The sequence below is a fragment of the Bombus fervidus genome, chromosome 17 (assembly GCF_041682495.2).
Source record: "Bombus fervidus isolate BK054 chromosome 17, iyBomFerv1, whole genome shotgun sequence".
Classification (NCBI taxonomy): Eukaryota; Metazoa; Arthropoda; class Insecta; order Hymenoptera; family Apidae; genus Bombus; species Bombus fervidus.
This window is the reverse complement of record NC_091533.1, coordinates 3,472,680-3,487,274: the sequence shown is the minus strand read 5'-3', so window position 1 is coordinate 3,487,274 and position 14,595 is coordinate 3,472,680. Positions and strand designations below refer to the sequence as shown.

The 14,595-nt window shown below is 44.1% G+C and overlaps 1 protein-coding gene and 1 long non-coding RNA gene across 7 annotated transcripts in view; one reads left to right on the top strand and one right to left on the bottom strand.

Annotated features, from left to right (window-relative positions):
• Positions 1-14,595, bottom strand: part of Lapsyn (Leucine-rich repeat activity-regulated protein at synapses) — a 35,344-nt gene that overhangs the window by 4,434 nt on the left and 16,315 nt on the right. Inside the window, exons 1-2 of one of the 6 annotated variants that reach the window (XM_072020659.1) lie at positions 11,451-13,086; positions 234-454 (exon numbers count right to left, since the gene is read on the bottom strand). In XM_072020659.1, the coding sequence (XP_071876760.1) occupies positions 234-454; positions 11,451-11,718 (489 nt within the window). In that variant the 5' untranslated portion in view covers positions 11,719-13,086. Of the gene's footprint in view, positions 1-233; positions 455-1,239; positions 2,173-3,129; positions 3,423-8,800; positions 8,942-11,450; positions 13,087-14,595 lie in introns of those variants that run through there. The other 5 variants (XM_072020661.1, XM_072020662.1, XM_072020665.1 and 2 more) reach the window with 5 other exon arrangements.
• On the top strand, positions 3,494-5,853 carry LOC139996342 (uncharacterized). The gene is made up of 2 exons (XR_011802202.1): positions 3,494-4,619; positions 4,832-5,853. It is a non-coding gene; the product is annotated as an uncharacterized lncRNA (long non-coding RNA).

Sequence of the window (14,595 nt, the reverse complement as noted above, 5' to 3'; positions counted from 1 at the left end):
TCTAGTTTTGTCGCATTGATGGTCAAGATGAAGGAAACGCTTTTTCACAATTTCGATCGAGCGTGATCGGCTGACGTAATCGCAGAAGAAACGCCGTACTTTCGTTTTCTCCACTTTTACCATCAACTTCAACCAAGTTAGATGTAACTTTCGAAATAGCTTATCACACACGGACTATCGCTAATCACTATCTTCCGGATTATGTAAAAACTTGATGCTTTGACTCGTCTCACCTGAATTTCCGTCTTCAAATTCGGAGGAATCCATTCGAGGCCTAAATTCTTGCAATGAACTTGGATCATCGAGTAGCCCCTGCTGTACTTGCAAATCCTCGAAGGGATGTCCTGATCCATGACTAGTGTCGGCCCGGAAAATCCAAGGACCATTGTCTCCCGCATGGTCGCTACGACGAAGCAGAGCATTAGGAGCCCGTTCATCAGAAATGCACTCATGCCTGTAACAGAGAGGCGAGATTTTCCCGTTGAAGCTTCAAGTTTGCTTTCGCGTCCATGCTTCGAGACGTTGGCGACGTTTCGGAAGAGACGCGAATTCTCGAAAATATCGGGGATAACGTCACGCGGCAGTTTTCACCCGCGAGAAGCTAGCTAGCGTTCTAACGCTTCTGGTTTCGCAACAAGCGAAACTCGGGCCGTTCCGCTTGCTCGAAAGGCCAATGAGATACGTACACGTTTGAAAACTTATCGCGAAGTAACGTGCGAAAATTCGCCGGCTGCGAATGGCAGGGAAAAAGTATGCCTTGTTATGTAGCGGACTTCGATCCATTATTCTCCGGTGACCGCTCTCGAGCGCAAACAATGACGACAGAATTTCTGAGAAGTATTTTCGATACGGCATTTCACATAGCTCCAACTAGCTATGGATGCTTTCGCCTCTGTAGAAAACTTTCCTGATCGATGACTGGCTTATAAAATTCATCTGATCGACCGCAACCATGAAACCGCGAACGAGACCCATTTGCCGCGCTAGATTTTCCAGGCTTTTCAAAGTCGAGCCCCGGTTATCGTTCTTTCGAACAGAGTTTGGTCACGTCTTGTTCGATGCGCGCCACGAAATTGCAATCGCGACGCTTTATCGCGCCAGTTCCTTATCACGGAAATTGATCGATGAATTTCAGGTTTTCAGGATGCTATGGAGGACGAATTCGCGGAAGATGGTTATCGTCGAGTTGCAAGAATTTCTCTCCATTCAGGCACGTGCCGAAGAAGTCGGTTTATGTACCGTGGAAGCAATTCGCGTGGCTGGAGCAGCTAGCGAGCGTTCGACGTTGTGTTTATTGTACCAAGCTTTGATGAACTGCAGAACCAGTCCCGGTAACGTAAGCCAACTAACTATATTCTCTGGCCGATAGACAGAACGGAGAGCACGCTCGACGGATACATTTTATGCATCGTTCGCGAAATTCAAAGCCGAGTCTCTCGATGCGTTGCGCAAACACCGCGGTACCTGTTTCGCCGATTCAACCGGGGTTTCCATCTGTTCGACGACTACGCGAATAACTCGACCGATGCAGATCGTTAAAGTTTTAAAATCGCTCGACTCGTCACGACCGTGTCAAGAACTCAGAAATTTTTCAACGAGCCTCCGATTGCAACGAATTCAGGGCTGTGGCGCGCGTCAATTAAAAGCTACCGAGTCGTTGCGTTGCTTAAGCGATTGTTGTTTCGAAGGAAACGCGCAGAGAGTCGCGAAGAATCGGATAAATACTAGGAACGTACGACACGCGGAAAGGATTCGGAATAACGTGGTAACCGAACAGAATCCCGAAATAGATCGGTATTATCGCAAAGATGCCTGCGTTACGCTGCTCGCGGCAACAGGTCTGTGAAACGTATGGAAAAGGCTGAGAGCTTCTCATCGTGGTTATTCGTGGCGCGCCCAAACCATCAAACTTTAAACGTAAACTCGATTAACCGATGGACCGACGATGGATCGACGTTGCCGAAAACGGGAGGATCACCGTGAGTATGAAGGAACAGGAACAAGCGCGTTAACTAGAGAAGACCAAGATGCTTTGTAGAGACGAGAGATAAAACGCGACTAACTGCAAGATAGGTGGGCCAAACTCGTGGAAATAAATTAGCGAGTTCTCGTGTATCAGGCGATTCAATTAGTAAGTAAGTTCGGTGAGACCTGTATTGTTACTGCTTCTATTATCCAAATACGTACTCAACTATCCGAACATTCTGTTATCTGAACGCTTTTTCTTCCGGAACAACGTTCACCATTCCGTGTCCTGTAGAAACAGAAACGTTCTACAACCGTTCTAACAGGTACGTACACAGAATGAGATACGAATCTGTCAGAGTGCCGCTCAACTCGATAAATATCGTCTATAACATCGTACACGGTGTTACTGGAAACATAAACTAGAGCGAAACGAATTCGACGCTCGTTTCGCGTTTCAAACTCAAGAAATGATTGCTACTCTATTCCAGTGTCTTCGTTCGGAAAATAGTCGTATACCTGCTCTCTGGTATACGATAAACCAATGAAGCGACGACGATGCGTGTATTTCGTAGGCTATCGATGCAACTGGTCGGATTCGATGCGACAACGCCAGTCTCGGCGATTTCTCTGTGCTTTGTGCTTTTCAATTTTTTACCCTTGTCACGAACTTTGGAATTCAGCTTGAAACGCGCGCGTTTTACGAGAACAGTAGCACGCGATCGTTCGTAATAATTGAAGTCGCAGGAAAAAATGTAGCCGGCGACCCGAAAAAAATCTGCGAGTTTTCAGTTTTTTCAACCTTTCCCGTTCTTCCCGAGCGAGGCCGTGCTCTGTCCTGTTAGAACAGCCGTAATCGGATGCTCGGTTGGTTCGTTCATACAGCCATCAACGTCGAAATTGTATGAAAAAATTCGCTATTCGCGATACGAAAGACACGAAGCTGGTAGATCGCTATGCTCTTTCAAACAATTTATGTTTACCGATTATCGAGCGATCACGCGCCATATCGTGCAAACGTTTTCTTTAAAATGAAACGTATGTACGTATCGTTTACTTTGATGACTACCGATCGTGACTTTACAAGTATTTGTTCGTGGATTTTACGATAACCGAGTCATCAAGTTGTAGCGTAAAAGCGGTAAAAGTTGACAGAATCGTTACTTCCGCGCTTGATACGATCGCCAAGCCGAGGATCACCGGTTCGTAAACCGTTTCATCCACGAATTCGTATTTCCCTTGTGACTTGTTCTCCCTCTCGATCCGGCCTTGCCCGTAAACATACTTTACGAGCTTGTCCAACGAACGCGCCACATTTGTCTCCCTTTTTCGTTTCACCTCTGTGTTTTTCTCAGCGAATTCCTAGTTTTTCTAGCGTCATCGATCGCTCTTTCTCTAGATCCCTGTTAAAAGCGGAACAAAATCGACGGAACAAAGAACGTTGGTTCCTCGGTTAATATTCGTGAGTTATTTCGTTTCAACGAAATGCATCGAACAAAAATGTTTTCTTCTTTCTTTCCTCTCTACCAGAGTTTTACATATTTTCGCATCGCCTGTGACGCGATATTCGATCCCCACCGATCCGAAATAAGCCTGCCCTTGCTGACATTCGCGTAATATCGCAACGAGACAAACTTTTTAGAAAGCGACATCGGTTCGAACGATATCGCTTGGAAAATAACAGGGTGTCGCGTAGCATTACGCCTGGCCGACGAAAACTGTAGTCATCGGTGATACTTGGAACGCAACAAGATGAAAGAAGGGAAATCTTAGAAAGTGGTGATAACGCTGTATGACAACGCGCCGACTCGATCGCTTTCTAGGGGAGACGTCTATCACTCATCGACTTATATCGCATTCGGTGAACTTTGCTCGTTAAACAGCCGAGTTTTCTCGATACAAGATTGCTTGTAATAGTTTCTTTCCCCGCTGTCTTATCTTTCAACCGGTTGAGTAGAATATAGCAACTTTTGCTTGCCTGTGTTTGCTCGATAACAACGGTCTCCGGAAAAATTTCGGGGACAATATATATTAAATAGAACTATCGACGATAAGAATCGAAGGGATTTTTATAAAAGTATTGTGTACAAGTTATCGCAGATTATTGTGAGCTCAGCGGTTGTGATTCGTCATTTCGAGATAAAATTATATAATAATATCAGGCGAATACGTGGTTAACGTTATCGCTATAACGTGTTTGTCTCAGATTTCGACACAATTCCAAGCTGTTGCCTGATTTCGAGTTTTACGCGAGTCATCCATTACCTATTAACGTTCATTACGTGCAAGTCATCGATCCATCGTCTTCGATGTAATTCCTCGTGATGTATTTGCAAAACGCGAGTCTAAAGTCGACGGCCGAGCTCATTGAACTTCTCGTAATCGATGTTTGTTTCCGACGTTAATCGTTTCTCGTTTCTTTGCTACGCGTTCTCTGTCAAATCGATCGAAGTAAAAGACATAAAGCGGCAATACGAGACACGATCGCTATAGTGAAAATCTGGAATGAAATCGATTGTAAACCAAGCATACGCCCGAAATATCGTGTCGACGTTAATTTCGAGCTTCGTAAGAAATCGTCGTCTATCGAGCGACGTTCTGACAGATCTTAAAGCCTGAAAGAGCTCGAAGCTTAGAGTTATCAAAGATTACAGGTATAATCGAGTAAAATATTAAGGCGGATACATCTTCGGTTGAATGAAATTAAATCTTCGACTTCGTAATATCCTTTTTCTTCGAATTCATCGTGCATTCGATTCCAAAGCACTCTGATGAAAGATTTCTTATTTTCTTCTAAACGAAGACCGCGACGAACAATTGCAAATATAAACCACGACAATTGCGTGATGATAAATTTTTCTTTTAGGGTACCAATCTCTTGCGCGTCCAACTGCTTCCATTTTACGAATATCGGCCGCTGCTTGATATTCATTTCCAGCGCGTCCACCAACTTCCCTCGAATTATCAACGACTGTTAGATAAACGAAACGTTTCCACACAAAAAAAAAAAAAAAAAAGTTACCCGAAGGGGCGCGGTTTAACGAATGGAACGCGGTTGCCGCAATTCTCGCGCTATTTGAAATTTCAATTTCAAATAGTCTGAAATCACGAGCGTTTTTCCGTGAATTCGCGAAATACGCGACAACGGTTGTGAAAGTTGCGTTGGAAATCAGCGAGCGAAATCGGCGAGAAGATTAAACGCGAGTGCAATTTTAGCGAGTGGCAAAGTGCAACGTAGTTGCATCTGGAAATAAAACGGTCAGGAGGAGAGAAAACTGCCGAAAATAACGGCGCAACGAGGCGTCCCGCGATGGAAACAAAAACATCTGAAGGAGACGAGAAGCGGACGGCTGAAAAGACGCCCTTTGTCGCGAGCAAGCAATTTTCCCGGAAATAGCGGTCCATCGAGCGCGCCAGAGATTCGTTTTCGAGAACCTCACGGGATCGCGTAGAAAGAGAAGAGAGTTTAACGATGCCGATGAATTTCACAGGTTATTTGTTTAATAGCCTAGGAAATCAAAAGACTACGCCAATTCAACTTTGAATAATCAAATAATTACGATTTGCAAACAGCGCGTTGTTTCGATTGTAAATTCCAACGAATCTGCGTGAAAGGTAGGGAAACTGATGGAATTCTGCCGGTGAAAATCGATCCTTGAAAGAACGAAAATTAAACGAGAAACGCATCCGTAATGCGCGCGGAGATTATTAACTGTCCGACGGCGTAATAAAATAACAAGGATAAGATTAATCCTGAAAGATCTAGAACGTAATTATTTCATTATCTTAAAGTTTCTTGCGTTTCTAATAACGGACGCAAAACGATAACGCGTACTTTCAACTTTTTATAGAAAGTAAATATTCCGAATAAATATAAAAATATTACGATACTATGTTCGACGAACCTCTCTCGAGTTACGCCGTGGAAGAGTTAACCGGCAGCGTTGATCACGCGTGTTTCGTTGATATGTCATTTTCCGACCGGTCGTTTGTGCGATCTCTCGAAATTAGATTTACCGTGGCACTCGTGTCGCTTCGTTTTCAAAGGGAAACCACTTGTACAATCGCGTGTAACAACATTCTATCGAGCGTAAAATAGTTTTTATCATCCCAGTAACGTGCCGTGTAAATTTGTCATGATGATGTAACAGTATCGTGGATTGTCGAGCATACAAAGTCGTTTCGCAAAGTCATCTCGTTTGGAAAATCCGTGCAATTTCTGCCGGAGCAACCGTTCGATCGCGACCGGTTTGTCCGCGTAAATGACAAAAGGCGAGCTCGGCCCGGCCACGCTTTTAACCTTGAAACCGTAACAAGAGACTCGCGATTGGCTCTCGAGTTTGGTCCAGACTAGCGTTCGAGATTCCTTTCTCTCTGAACTAGAAGAAAAAGAGAAAAGGGGACCGAGAAAAAGAAAAGAAACGAAAGTGGAAGGTCGGCAGAGGCGAAAAGCAAACGGTCACGGATGGAAAGGGAGGTAGCGAGTACGGAGAATTGGTATTTCGTCAAAAATTCAGTTGCCGGTGACCCGTTCCCTCTCCTCTCTCCTTTCGTTCCGTGCAAACATCGGGAACAGATATTTTCCGAGCAAACAGTCGTAGTTCTGTCGTAGCTCCCATTAACCGGTTGGTTCTTCCGTAGCTGCAGCAGTTTCTAGAGAAAATAAATTAAACGAGAGCGAGCCGAGTGTCGCGCTAGCACTCGATATTCGTCGGAACACAGCGCCATCAACGATCGCGTCTCTTCCTCGCTAAAGTTTTTCCTATCTTCCCTCGGGAGAGAACCTCCAAATTCTCGCCATCTCCGAGCCACATAACAGAAATATTTGCACCGGTAGCTATCGCGTTTGTTTTCCTCGTTTATTGCGTGTCCTGGATCGCGTCACGTTTCCTGACCCCTTGTCGAACGCGTTCGTGGTACGCGAAAGACACTCGGAATGCTCGCGCGTTTCAGCTCGTTTCTTATCCCGCTAGCGTGTCGAAGAGAGGGAATCGAAATCAGGGGAATAAATGCCAGAGGCTTTACGCGGAGAACAAGAGACGAACGAATGATAACGTTGCGACGAGAGCAAGAGAAAGTCAGAGACAGAGAGGAAGGAAAAAAGGAAGAGGAGGGGCGAGTGTTAGCTGTTTATCGGGTCGAGGTCAGATATAGTACAACTTATGGGATTTTTCTCTGCGTCGATAATTAAAAAAGACCGATCTTCTTACTAAAATCTTCGTGCAGGACCGACCGCAATCCGATCGAAATAAGCAAAGTTTTTCTCCGTTCAAACGGAGGATGGAACCGTCAGCTTGTTCGAGAGTTCGCCTTTCGGCCTGCTCCCTTCTCCATTATTCCGACCGAGAAAGGAGTTTCGTAAAAAAGTAAACTCTCTAATAAAGAATCGAACTTCCGGATGTGTTCTTTGGAGATAGTAAGGGCGAGCGAGAGTTATTTCGTGGTATCGAGCCAACTTTTGATACGAATCGACGCAAGCGATATTTAACAAACCCCTAAAAAACCCGTTTCTTTCGCACGAGCCCTACTCTAATATTAATTATTCTCTTTCTTCTTCTTACGATATTATTCGTTAGGTTCACGATTACAATTTCTTTCCTCGCCGAATGAGAGACTGCGCATAATACTGGCACAATTTCATCACGTACGATGAACGTAAGAAAGCGTGGCAGAGAATTTTTCACCGCTAATGCAGGATAGATATCGATCACGGAGGTACGTACTTGCAACCAGAAACGTGCCACGATAGTCCGTAGATCGAAGGATGAATTTGATCACGTGCTAGGTACTCTGTCAACAGTTGGTATATACCATAGAGTGGATTTTCGGATTGCCGCCACTCGTAGAAATCGAAGGTATAGGAATTAATTAAAAGTGCCGGTTGAAAATATCGAAGCGAGAACCCATCCTTCCGCGAATGCCTGCGAATCAGGTTAATAAGATACACAAGCAAGTCTCGCCGCTACAATCCTTCGCGATTTCGCATTGCGTATTTTGCTCGGTTCGTACCGAGAATCTGCGTTAGCACCTCGGTGAACCGCGAAGGCTAGCTTATCGTTAGACACAAGTCGAAAAAGACCACGAAATAAAGAAACTGTCGCTCGAGGAACGTTAATCTGAACCGCCCACGCGGCTAACTTGTTAAAATTCTAAAAACTTTAACGTCAAAACACTTGATTGCCGCTTATCGTATAAAATTCCATCAATGTTCTCTACCTTCTGTTTCGCGGAGTTAATCGATTTGGCAAATAAGCGGCTCGTTTATCTTTCGATGAAAAATCATTTTGCTCGGCGAATTATGCACGCGCCGAGAGAAAAGAGTACTGCGCTGCTATTTCACGCATCGGATCCAGTTTGCGCGAGACGAAAAGCAAAACTGTGGCGGGGGCAAGACTTTTTCAGCAAAGCCGACGCGATTGACGAAACACGGGACAACAGCACCCCGAGCCTCGCAGTGAGAATTAACCAGGCCGGGATTCGCGATTAACGCCCGAAGCAATAGGATTAGCTGCTTTTTCTAACCAGCTTTGTTTCGCGTCCTCGATTTACACGAACGAGGACGCCGGAGCAAACAGAGGAGAACAGGTGACGGTAACTTACGGATAATTTAACTTGTCAGAGTTGTACGATCTCGTAGCTTTGGTCGATGAGAAGATATTGAAAATATTAACGAGTAAAAACACGCGCTTACGTGCTTGGTTTGATTCGTTTTTCGTGTTTCCATTACTATTAACGGTGCGGCATGGAAAAGGCAGATGGACGAAAAGGGAACGCAAAACACTACCGTTGGGAGAATTCGTTGTGAGACCGATGAGAGAAACGGTGGTATACGTACGTTTATCCACCACCATAATTCAAAGCCACCGTGTGAACTTGTGTTTTATTCTCACGAAGCACTCTGTTTCTCAAAACCGACGACGTTATCTTAACACGGATAACGTAAACGCAAACGTTCCAGTTAAGCTGTAACACCGCGGCGCGACGATGATATTACAGCGAAAAAATTTGGTCCTTCGCATATGGAATTTCACGTAGCAAAACCTGATTCCTGATCACCGTTCTTAGATGGTCGTTCATCACGAGACATCGATACATGTACGTATGTATGTCGTATCCGAGACTCGCCGTACGTGATATGCCGTACGTTTTCCAACGATCGTGATAAACAGTCTGAAAACGTCCTCTAATAAGATCTATGTGCCAACTGTCCAAAACCGATTTAACGTCTGCACGGCTTCGAACGTCGGCGGCAGTTATCAAGTAGGTTGGTCCGGACGAACCGTTTCGCTCCTCCAACTTTTCTTCTTTAAAGGCTAGTCAGAAAGTTTAGATAATCCTTGAAAGATTTAAACGAACACGAAAGTCGGTCGCGAAGGTGATTTCAAACGACGAGTTAACTCGTTATATTCGTTCGACAGGTTAAATTGGGGATCGAGCTTGAGAGCGAGCCGAAGGTTGAAAGGCGTCACTCACAGGCTTAAGAGTATCTTCTAACGGGACGAGGAATCAAATCTTTTCTAGCCGCTTTAACGGCGTCTTTCGCAACGCGCTCTAACACGAACGCGATGCGCGGGTGGTAAATAGCGAGATTAAACGCGGTCGTAACCTCGAAAGCATCGTTGAAAACAGCACGGCGGCGGCACTAATCCAGCGAGCGACGATTGCGCGATATCCATTGAATATTTATGAAAACGAAACACTTTGACGATATATCGAGTCGACGCCCCCGCGTCTCCGTGTTCTTTCTCCGTTCGCCTCGTCGCGACCCTTTCGTCAAAGATTTCGTTTCACCTCCTTCGCTCGATTCCTTGACTAGATTAAGGACAAGATAAAAATAAAAGGCAATTGGAAAAAATCAGGACAAAGAGTAGAAACTTTTCGATATCGAGTGTTGCGACGTGACACGTGCTCCTAGAGTTTACACTCCTTCTTATTCAACTGCGGTGCGAGTTCAACGCACACACTGCTAGCCAATTCAACGAATCCATATACGTGTACGTAGATGATGCATTTAACTTAGCGGTACGAACAAAGTCGGGCAGGTTTTATAACTCAAAATAAAAGGAAAATCGAGATTAACGCAAGATTGCTTTGGAAGTGTCAGTTTCGAGAATTAACAGAAGGTTATTCTATATGCGAAAATACAGAATAAAATTCGAGAGAATTGTGTTCAAACGCGTTTAGTTAAGAATTTTTCAATTCAAACTCGACTTTTCTCGAAAATGTTTTGTTCTATATTTTCGCACATAGATAATAATTAGTCGAATACACTATACAGTACAAATACAAGTATACGCAGTTTACTTGACAAGTTTTTACACAAAATAATTTTGTTTATTCTTAATTTTCGTCTTATTTCGAGCCATAGAATCTCGCTTATGTCACGAATTTAGGCCCACGTAGTATAGCGACACCGGTCGAAGATTTGTCTGGTGTACGAACATGAGGTAAATTTCTCTGCAATACGTTTGACTTTTATCTTTTTCCGAACTTCCAAACGACCAAATATTTAACCGCGCCGGCACGAACGCAAAATAAATCAAGGTCGATTTTTCAGGAGATCGAGGAAAGCCATGGAAAAATAGAGGGAATTAGAAGGAGTATTTATCGAAATGGTCTCGAACGGGGCTTGGCTTGGAGGGCGTGCGTAATAGCAAGAGCAGCGACAAAAGCGAAAGGCTTGTTCCTTTTCCGACGCTTGAGCAAAGCCCCGTGTGTCGCGAAGAGACAGAGAGAGACAGAGGTTGGACGGCAAAGAAGGAAAATGGGCGGGAAACGCGGCCGCTCCTCCCGCAGCCTAGCCAAACGACTTAATGGCCAGTTATGAACTTTCTTCATCTAAGTTTCGAGTACTTTTTTGCGTATAAATTGAAATTTTTATCGAGCATTTCGTGTTCCTTAACGAGCGTCTCTTAGCACTTTCTGCTCGAGAAGTTTCGCGATCCGCGCGATCAGTCACGGTAGCGAACTCGGTGGTAACGCGCCAATTCGCCTTGCAAAACGAGCTTTATACGGTTTCCTGTTTTGCGATTCGTTCCAACATCTACCAAATACCAGACACTTGAATTTCCGAGAGTCGTTAGGTGGTTCGGTCTTCTCGGTGCCTCTCGAACATTTCGTTAAGAGAATTTGAAACAGACGTTACGTTTGCCAACACCTTCTCCTCTATCGTAACAATTTTCAATCTTTTTCATCTCACGACATACATAGATTAATTAGAAAATTTTGCAACACCCCCAAAAGACATATCGTATTTAATTGGATATCGTACGTTCACACCGACTATTGGAGCATACGTAGTTAGGTATCGCGTGTTTTAAAAACTCGGCACAACGCACATAGGTTGTAAATCGAGGCCCTATCGCGCAAAAATCACACGTGGTATCCAAAGATCGATGGCCAATTTCTTGCTCGATCGGTTCTGTCAGGATCAGAGTAGGACATTCTGACCGCGCTAAACGGCCAAACGCGAGACACTCGATTACCTCTCTCCTTATTTTCGGCCGCTTTCAACTCGGAAGTCGTTCTTCTTCTTTCTTTCCTGATAGCTGTTTGTCTAGACGCATCTCGTCCCGCCGACTGCGCACTTGTTCGCGCACGAAAGCTTCCCCTTAGCCCGGAAACGAAGCACACGCTCGTGATACGTGCTCGCTTCGTGTATCTTCCTAAAAATAACAACCACTTCTCCCGTTCTACGTCGCGGCACGGAACTTCACTGATTTTATTTATTTGATCCGTGCCGTCCGATCGCATCGACCTCGAAACTCGCTCGACGCCTCCACAAAATCACTGAAACTCATCCCGCAACACGATTTCCTTTACGATCGACGGAGCTTCGCTCTCGCTCTCGCTCTCTCTCCATCTCTCGTCCTTCGTTCTTCTTTGCTTTGTCATTCATGCGATTTAAAACTCCTGGGAACGGCAAAGTTGCGCGAAGGATTTTCAATTACTTTCGTGAAACGCGTTTAAAGGTACCTTTGTAGATAACGCATGCTCTCCCGTTAAAATCCCAGGGAAAAGATTCTAGAGAGGTTGCGGTATCTCCGAGATATTCCGTCGCGTGGAATCCGAGGAAAAATTTGACGCGAGTTCGCAGGCAGCGGCGAGACGAAGCAAAGCGAAAATCGAGCTTCGAAATAGTGGGATCAGGGTGTCAGAAGTGCAAGAGTAGCCGGGATTAAACGCGATTAATCACCGCGGTCTCTGAAAACAGATGGACGACGTGGCTGCGAACAGAAGGAGAAAAAAAAAGAAACGGTGCTGGCATTTTCGGTGATTTTACAGAAGCCGGAGCAACCTCGACATGTCCCGGAATCGTTGGACGGAATTTATGGACCGCCTAGTTCCTGGCCCAGAAAACAACTACCGCGAAAATAACGCCGAAGCTCCGTTGGTCTTTCCTTCTCTCGAAATCTCGTAATTTCGTCAGATGGACTTGATGGAGCGAGAACTTCCATCGTTCGTGCAGTCACCAACATAGCCGACAGGCATCGTGTAGTACTTGGGGTAAGTAATCAAAGAACGATATTTCAGGAGTGGGTCAAGTTTAACTGTAGTTTGTGCTTGTTCGATGTTGCTGCTATTGCTGGGTCTCTATAAATTCGGGACTTTGTCTCAGCGTTCCTTCCTCGACCGTCGCCGAAACAGACGCAAAGAATCGATGGATTAAGGGGACGAGCTTCGTTACCAAGTTCCAAACAAACTTCTCCGTTTACACTACTTCGCTTTAATACAATGTGCTTGTTTGCAGGAAGCGAAGTACGGATAGGTAGATATTCGCAGGACGAAAGGAGACGAACGATACGACACCGAAAAGGATTTAATTCTGGTAGCATCGCGATGACTTCTTAGACGAGGTAATCCTTGCCGATCCACGAGCGTTCCTAGGTAATCGGAAACCGCGTTTACATAAGATTGACGCATTTACAAAGGCGAGCAGGAAACCGAGCGGATCGTTGCAATACGAATAGCTTTAGATACAACGAGTAATTGTTTCAGCTGTAGATACGTAGGTGATTTCGAAAGGCAGCAGTGGTCGATCGAGACGAAGTTTGGTGGATATCGTGAGATAAGATAGTAATTAAACGTTGTACAATTAGAAGTGAAATATAAAATCTTAACTTGGGCAAATCGTGCATTCAGCCGATATAGATCTCTGCATCTCTGATAGACGGGCAGAAGAGTATAAGTGAGAATTATTAATTTCGCGGGGAAGCATTTATACTATTCAAAGTGCAATATGTAAGCTTAGCTATTATATTTTGGATATACCGTTAGAATCTCGGAAAAATTGAAATTGACTCGTATTAGTAGTGTTGAAGTGATCGCCACTTTTAAGAAAACTCTACATCTGGTCTTCGGTTTTCTCAAACGCTGAGGCCATCGACAGCGCATAGACAAAAGAATGCGTCGATGACAGACCGTAAGCGGTACACGTGCGACGTTGACTTCAGGGTTCTTTTAGTCTCAGGGTAACATTGTTAGCGTACGGATCTGGACCAGCTTACATTGTATTCCACACTTTGTACTTTAATATTCACATATATATATACTTACAATACCTTACAATTTATCCACGCGTTTCTTTGATTCCATATACATCAAATAAGCTTAACAAGTAGAATCATAAGGAAAAGAAAGTAACCTAGAAAATACTTATCCTGTTGACCACAATTTGACTTATATTCTTTGTTTTGCCTTCCCATCAGAGATATACGAAGTAGATACCGAATTTAAAGTTTTATATTTCAGATCTTCCGTTTGGCACAACGAAACCTACCAAATTTCGTCCCGATCTGCATTGGTAATAATATCCATTGTTTCGTCCTGCTTTTCTAACGAAGAAAGCTCCTCGAATCCCGCGTGCTTTCAAGGCTTTATATTAATGTTAATTTCGAGCCAAAATTCTCCTTGCTGATCTTTCGTTTCGATACAGCACACGAAGAGTAGAGTACACTTTATATCCCTGTAGGTAAAATACGTGCATTAGCGTGATATAAAAAAAGATTGCGTAATATTCCTGACGGATTAAATTTCTACATGTTACGCGAATACCTTGGCTCCGATGTCTAAATCGCGCGCTATCGACGCGCCTATGGAATTTCCAGCTCGAGTTATGCCATCCATATACTACGTCGAGGTGGGATTTTTGACATATATATTTGACGTAAATACGACAGAAAGTCGTTGAAAACATATTTCTCCGACGTATTGGCGTACTAGCGTCTGTTTCTCTGGTAGGAAATCCTTACGCGTGGAACTATGTCTAGCCCAAAGTAATTAACACGTGCGTTCAGACGCGCATACATCTGACGGTTCTAAAAATCCCATCTTTAAATAACCAGCCTTTCACCAGTGCTAATATGCTCTCAGCGTCACGCGTATGTCACGCATTCTAAAAGCCGCTTCGATCGTCTACTTGTCATCTTTTATCACTATATATGTAAAAATATATGTTATATTATGTAAGACATTGAAAATTTGAAACTCGTACTGTGCACAGAGGCTTCTTCTTTAATCGACGACAATGGTGAAAGCTTCTGTTAACGATAATTATAATATAATTACTAGTATTATGTACTTTGCGTTATCTTTCTAATAATCGATACCTCTTTCCAATCGGTCGTTAAT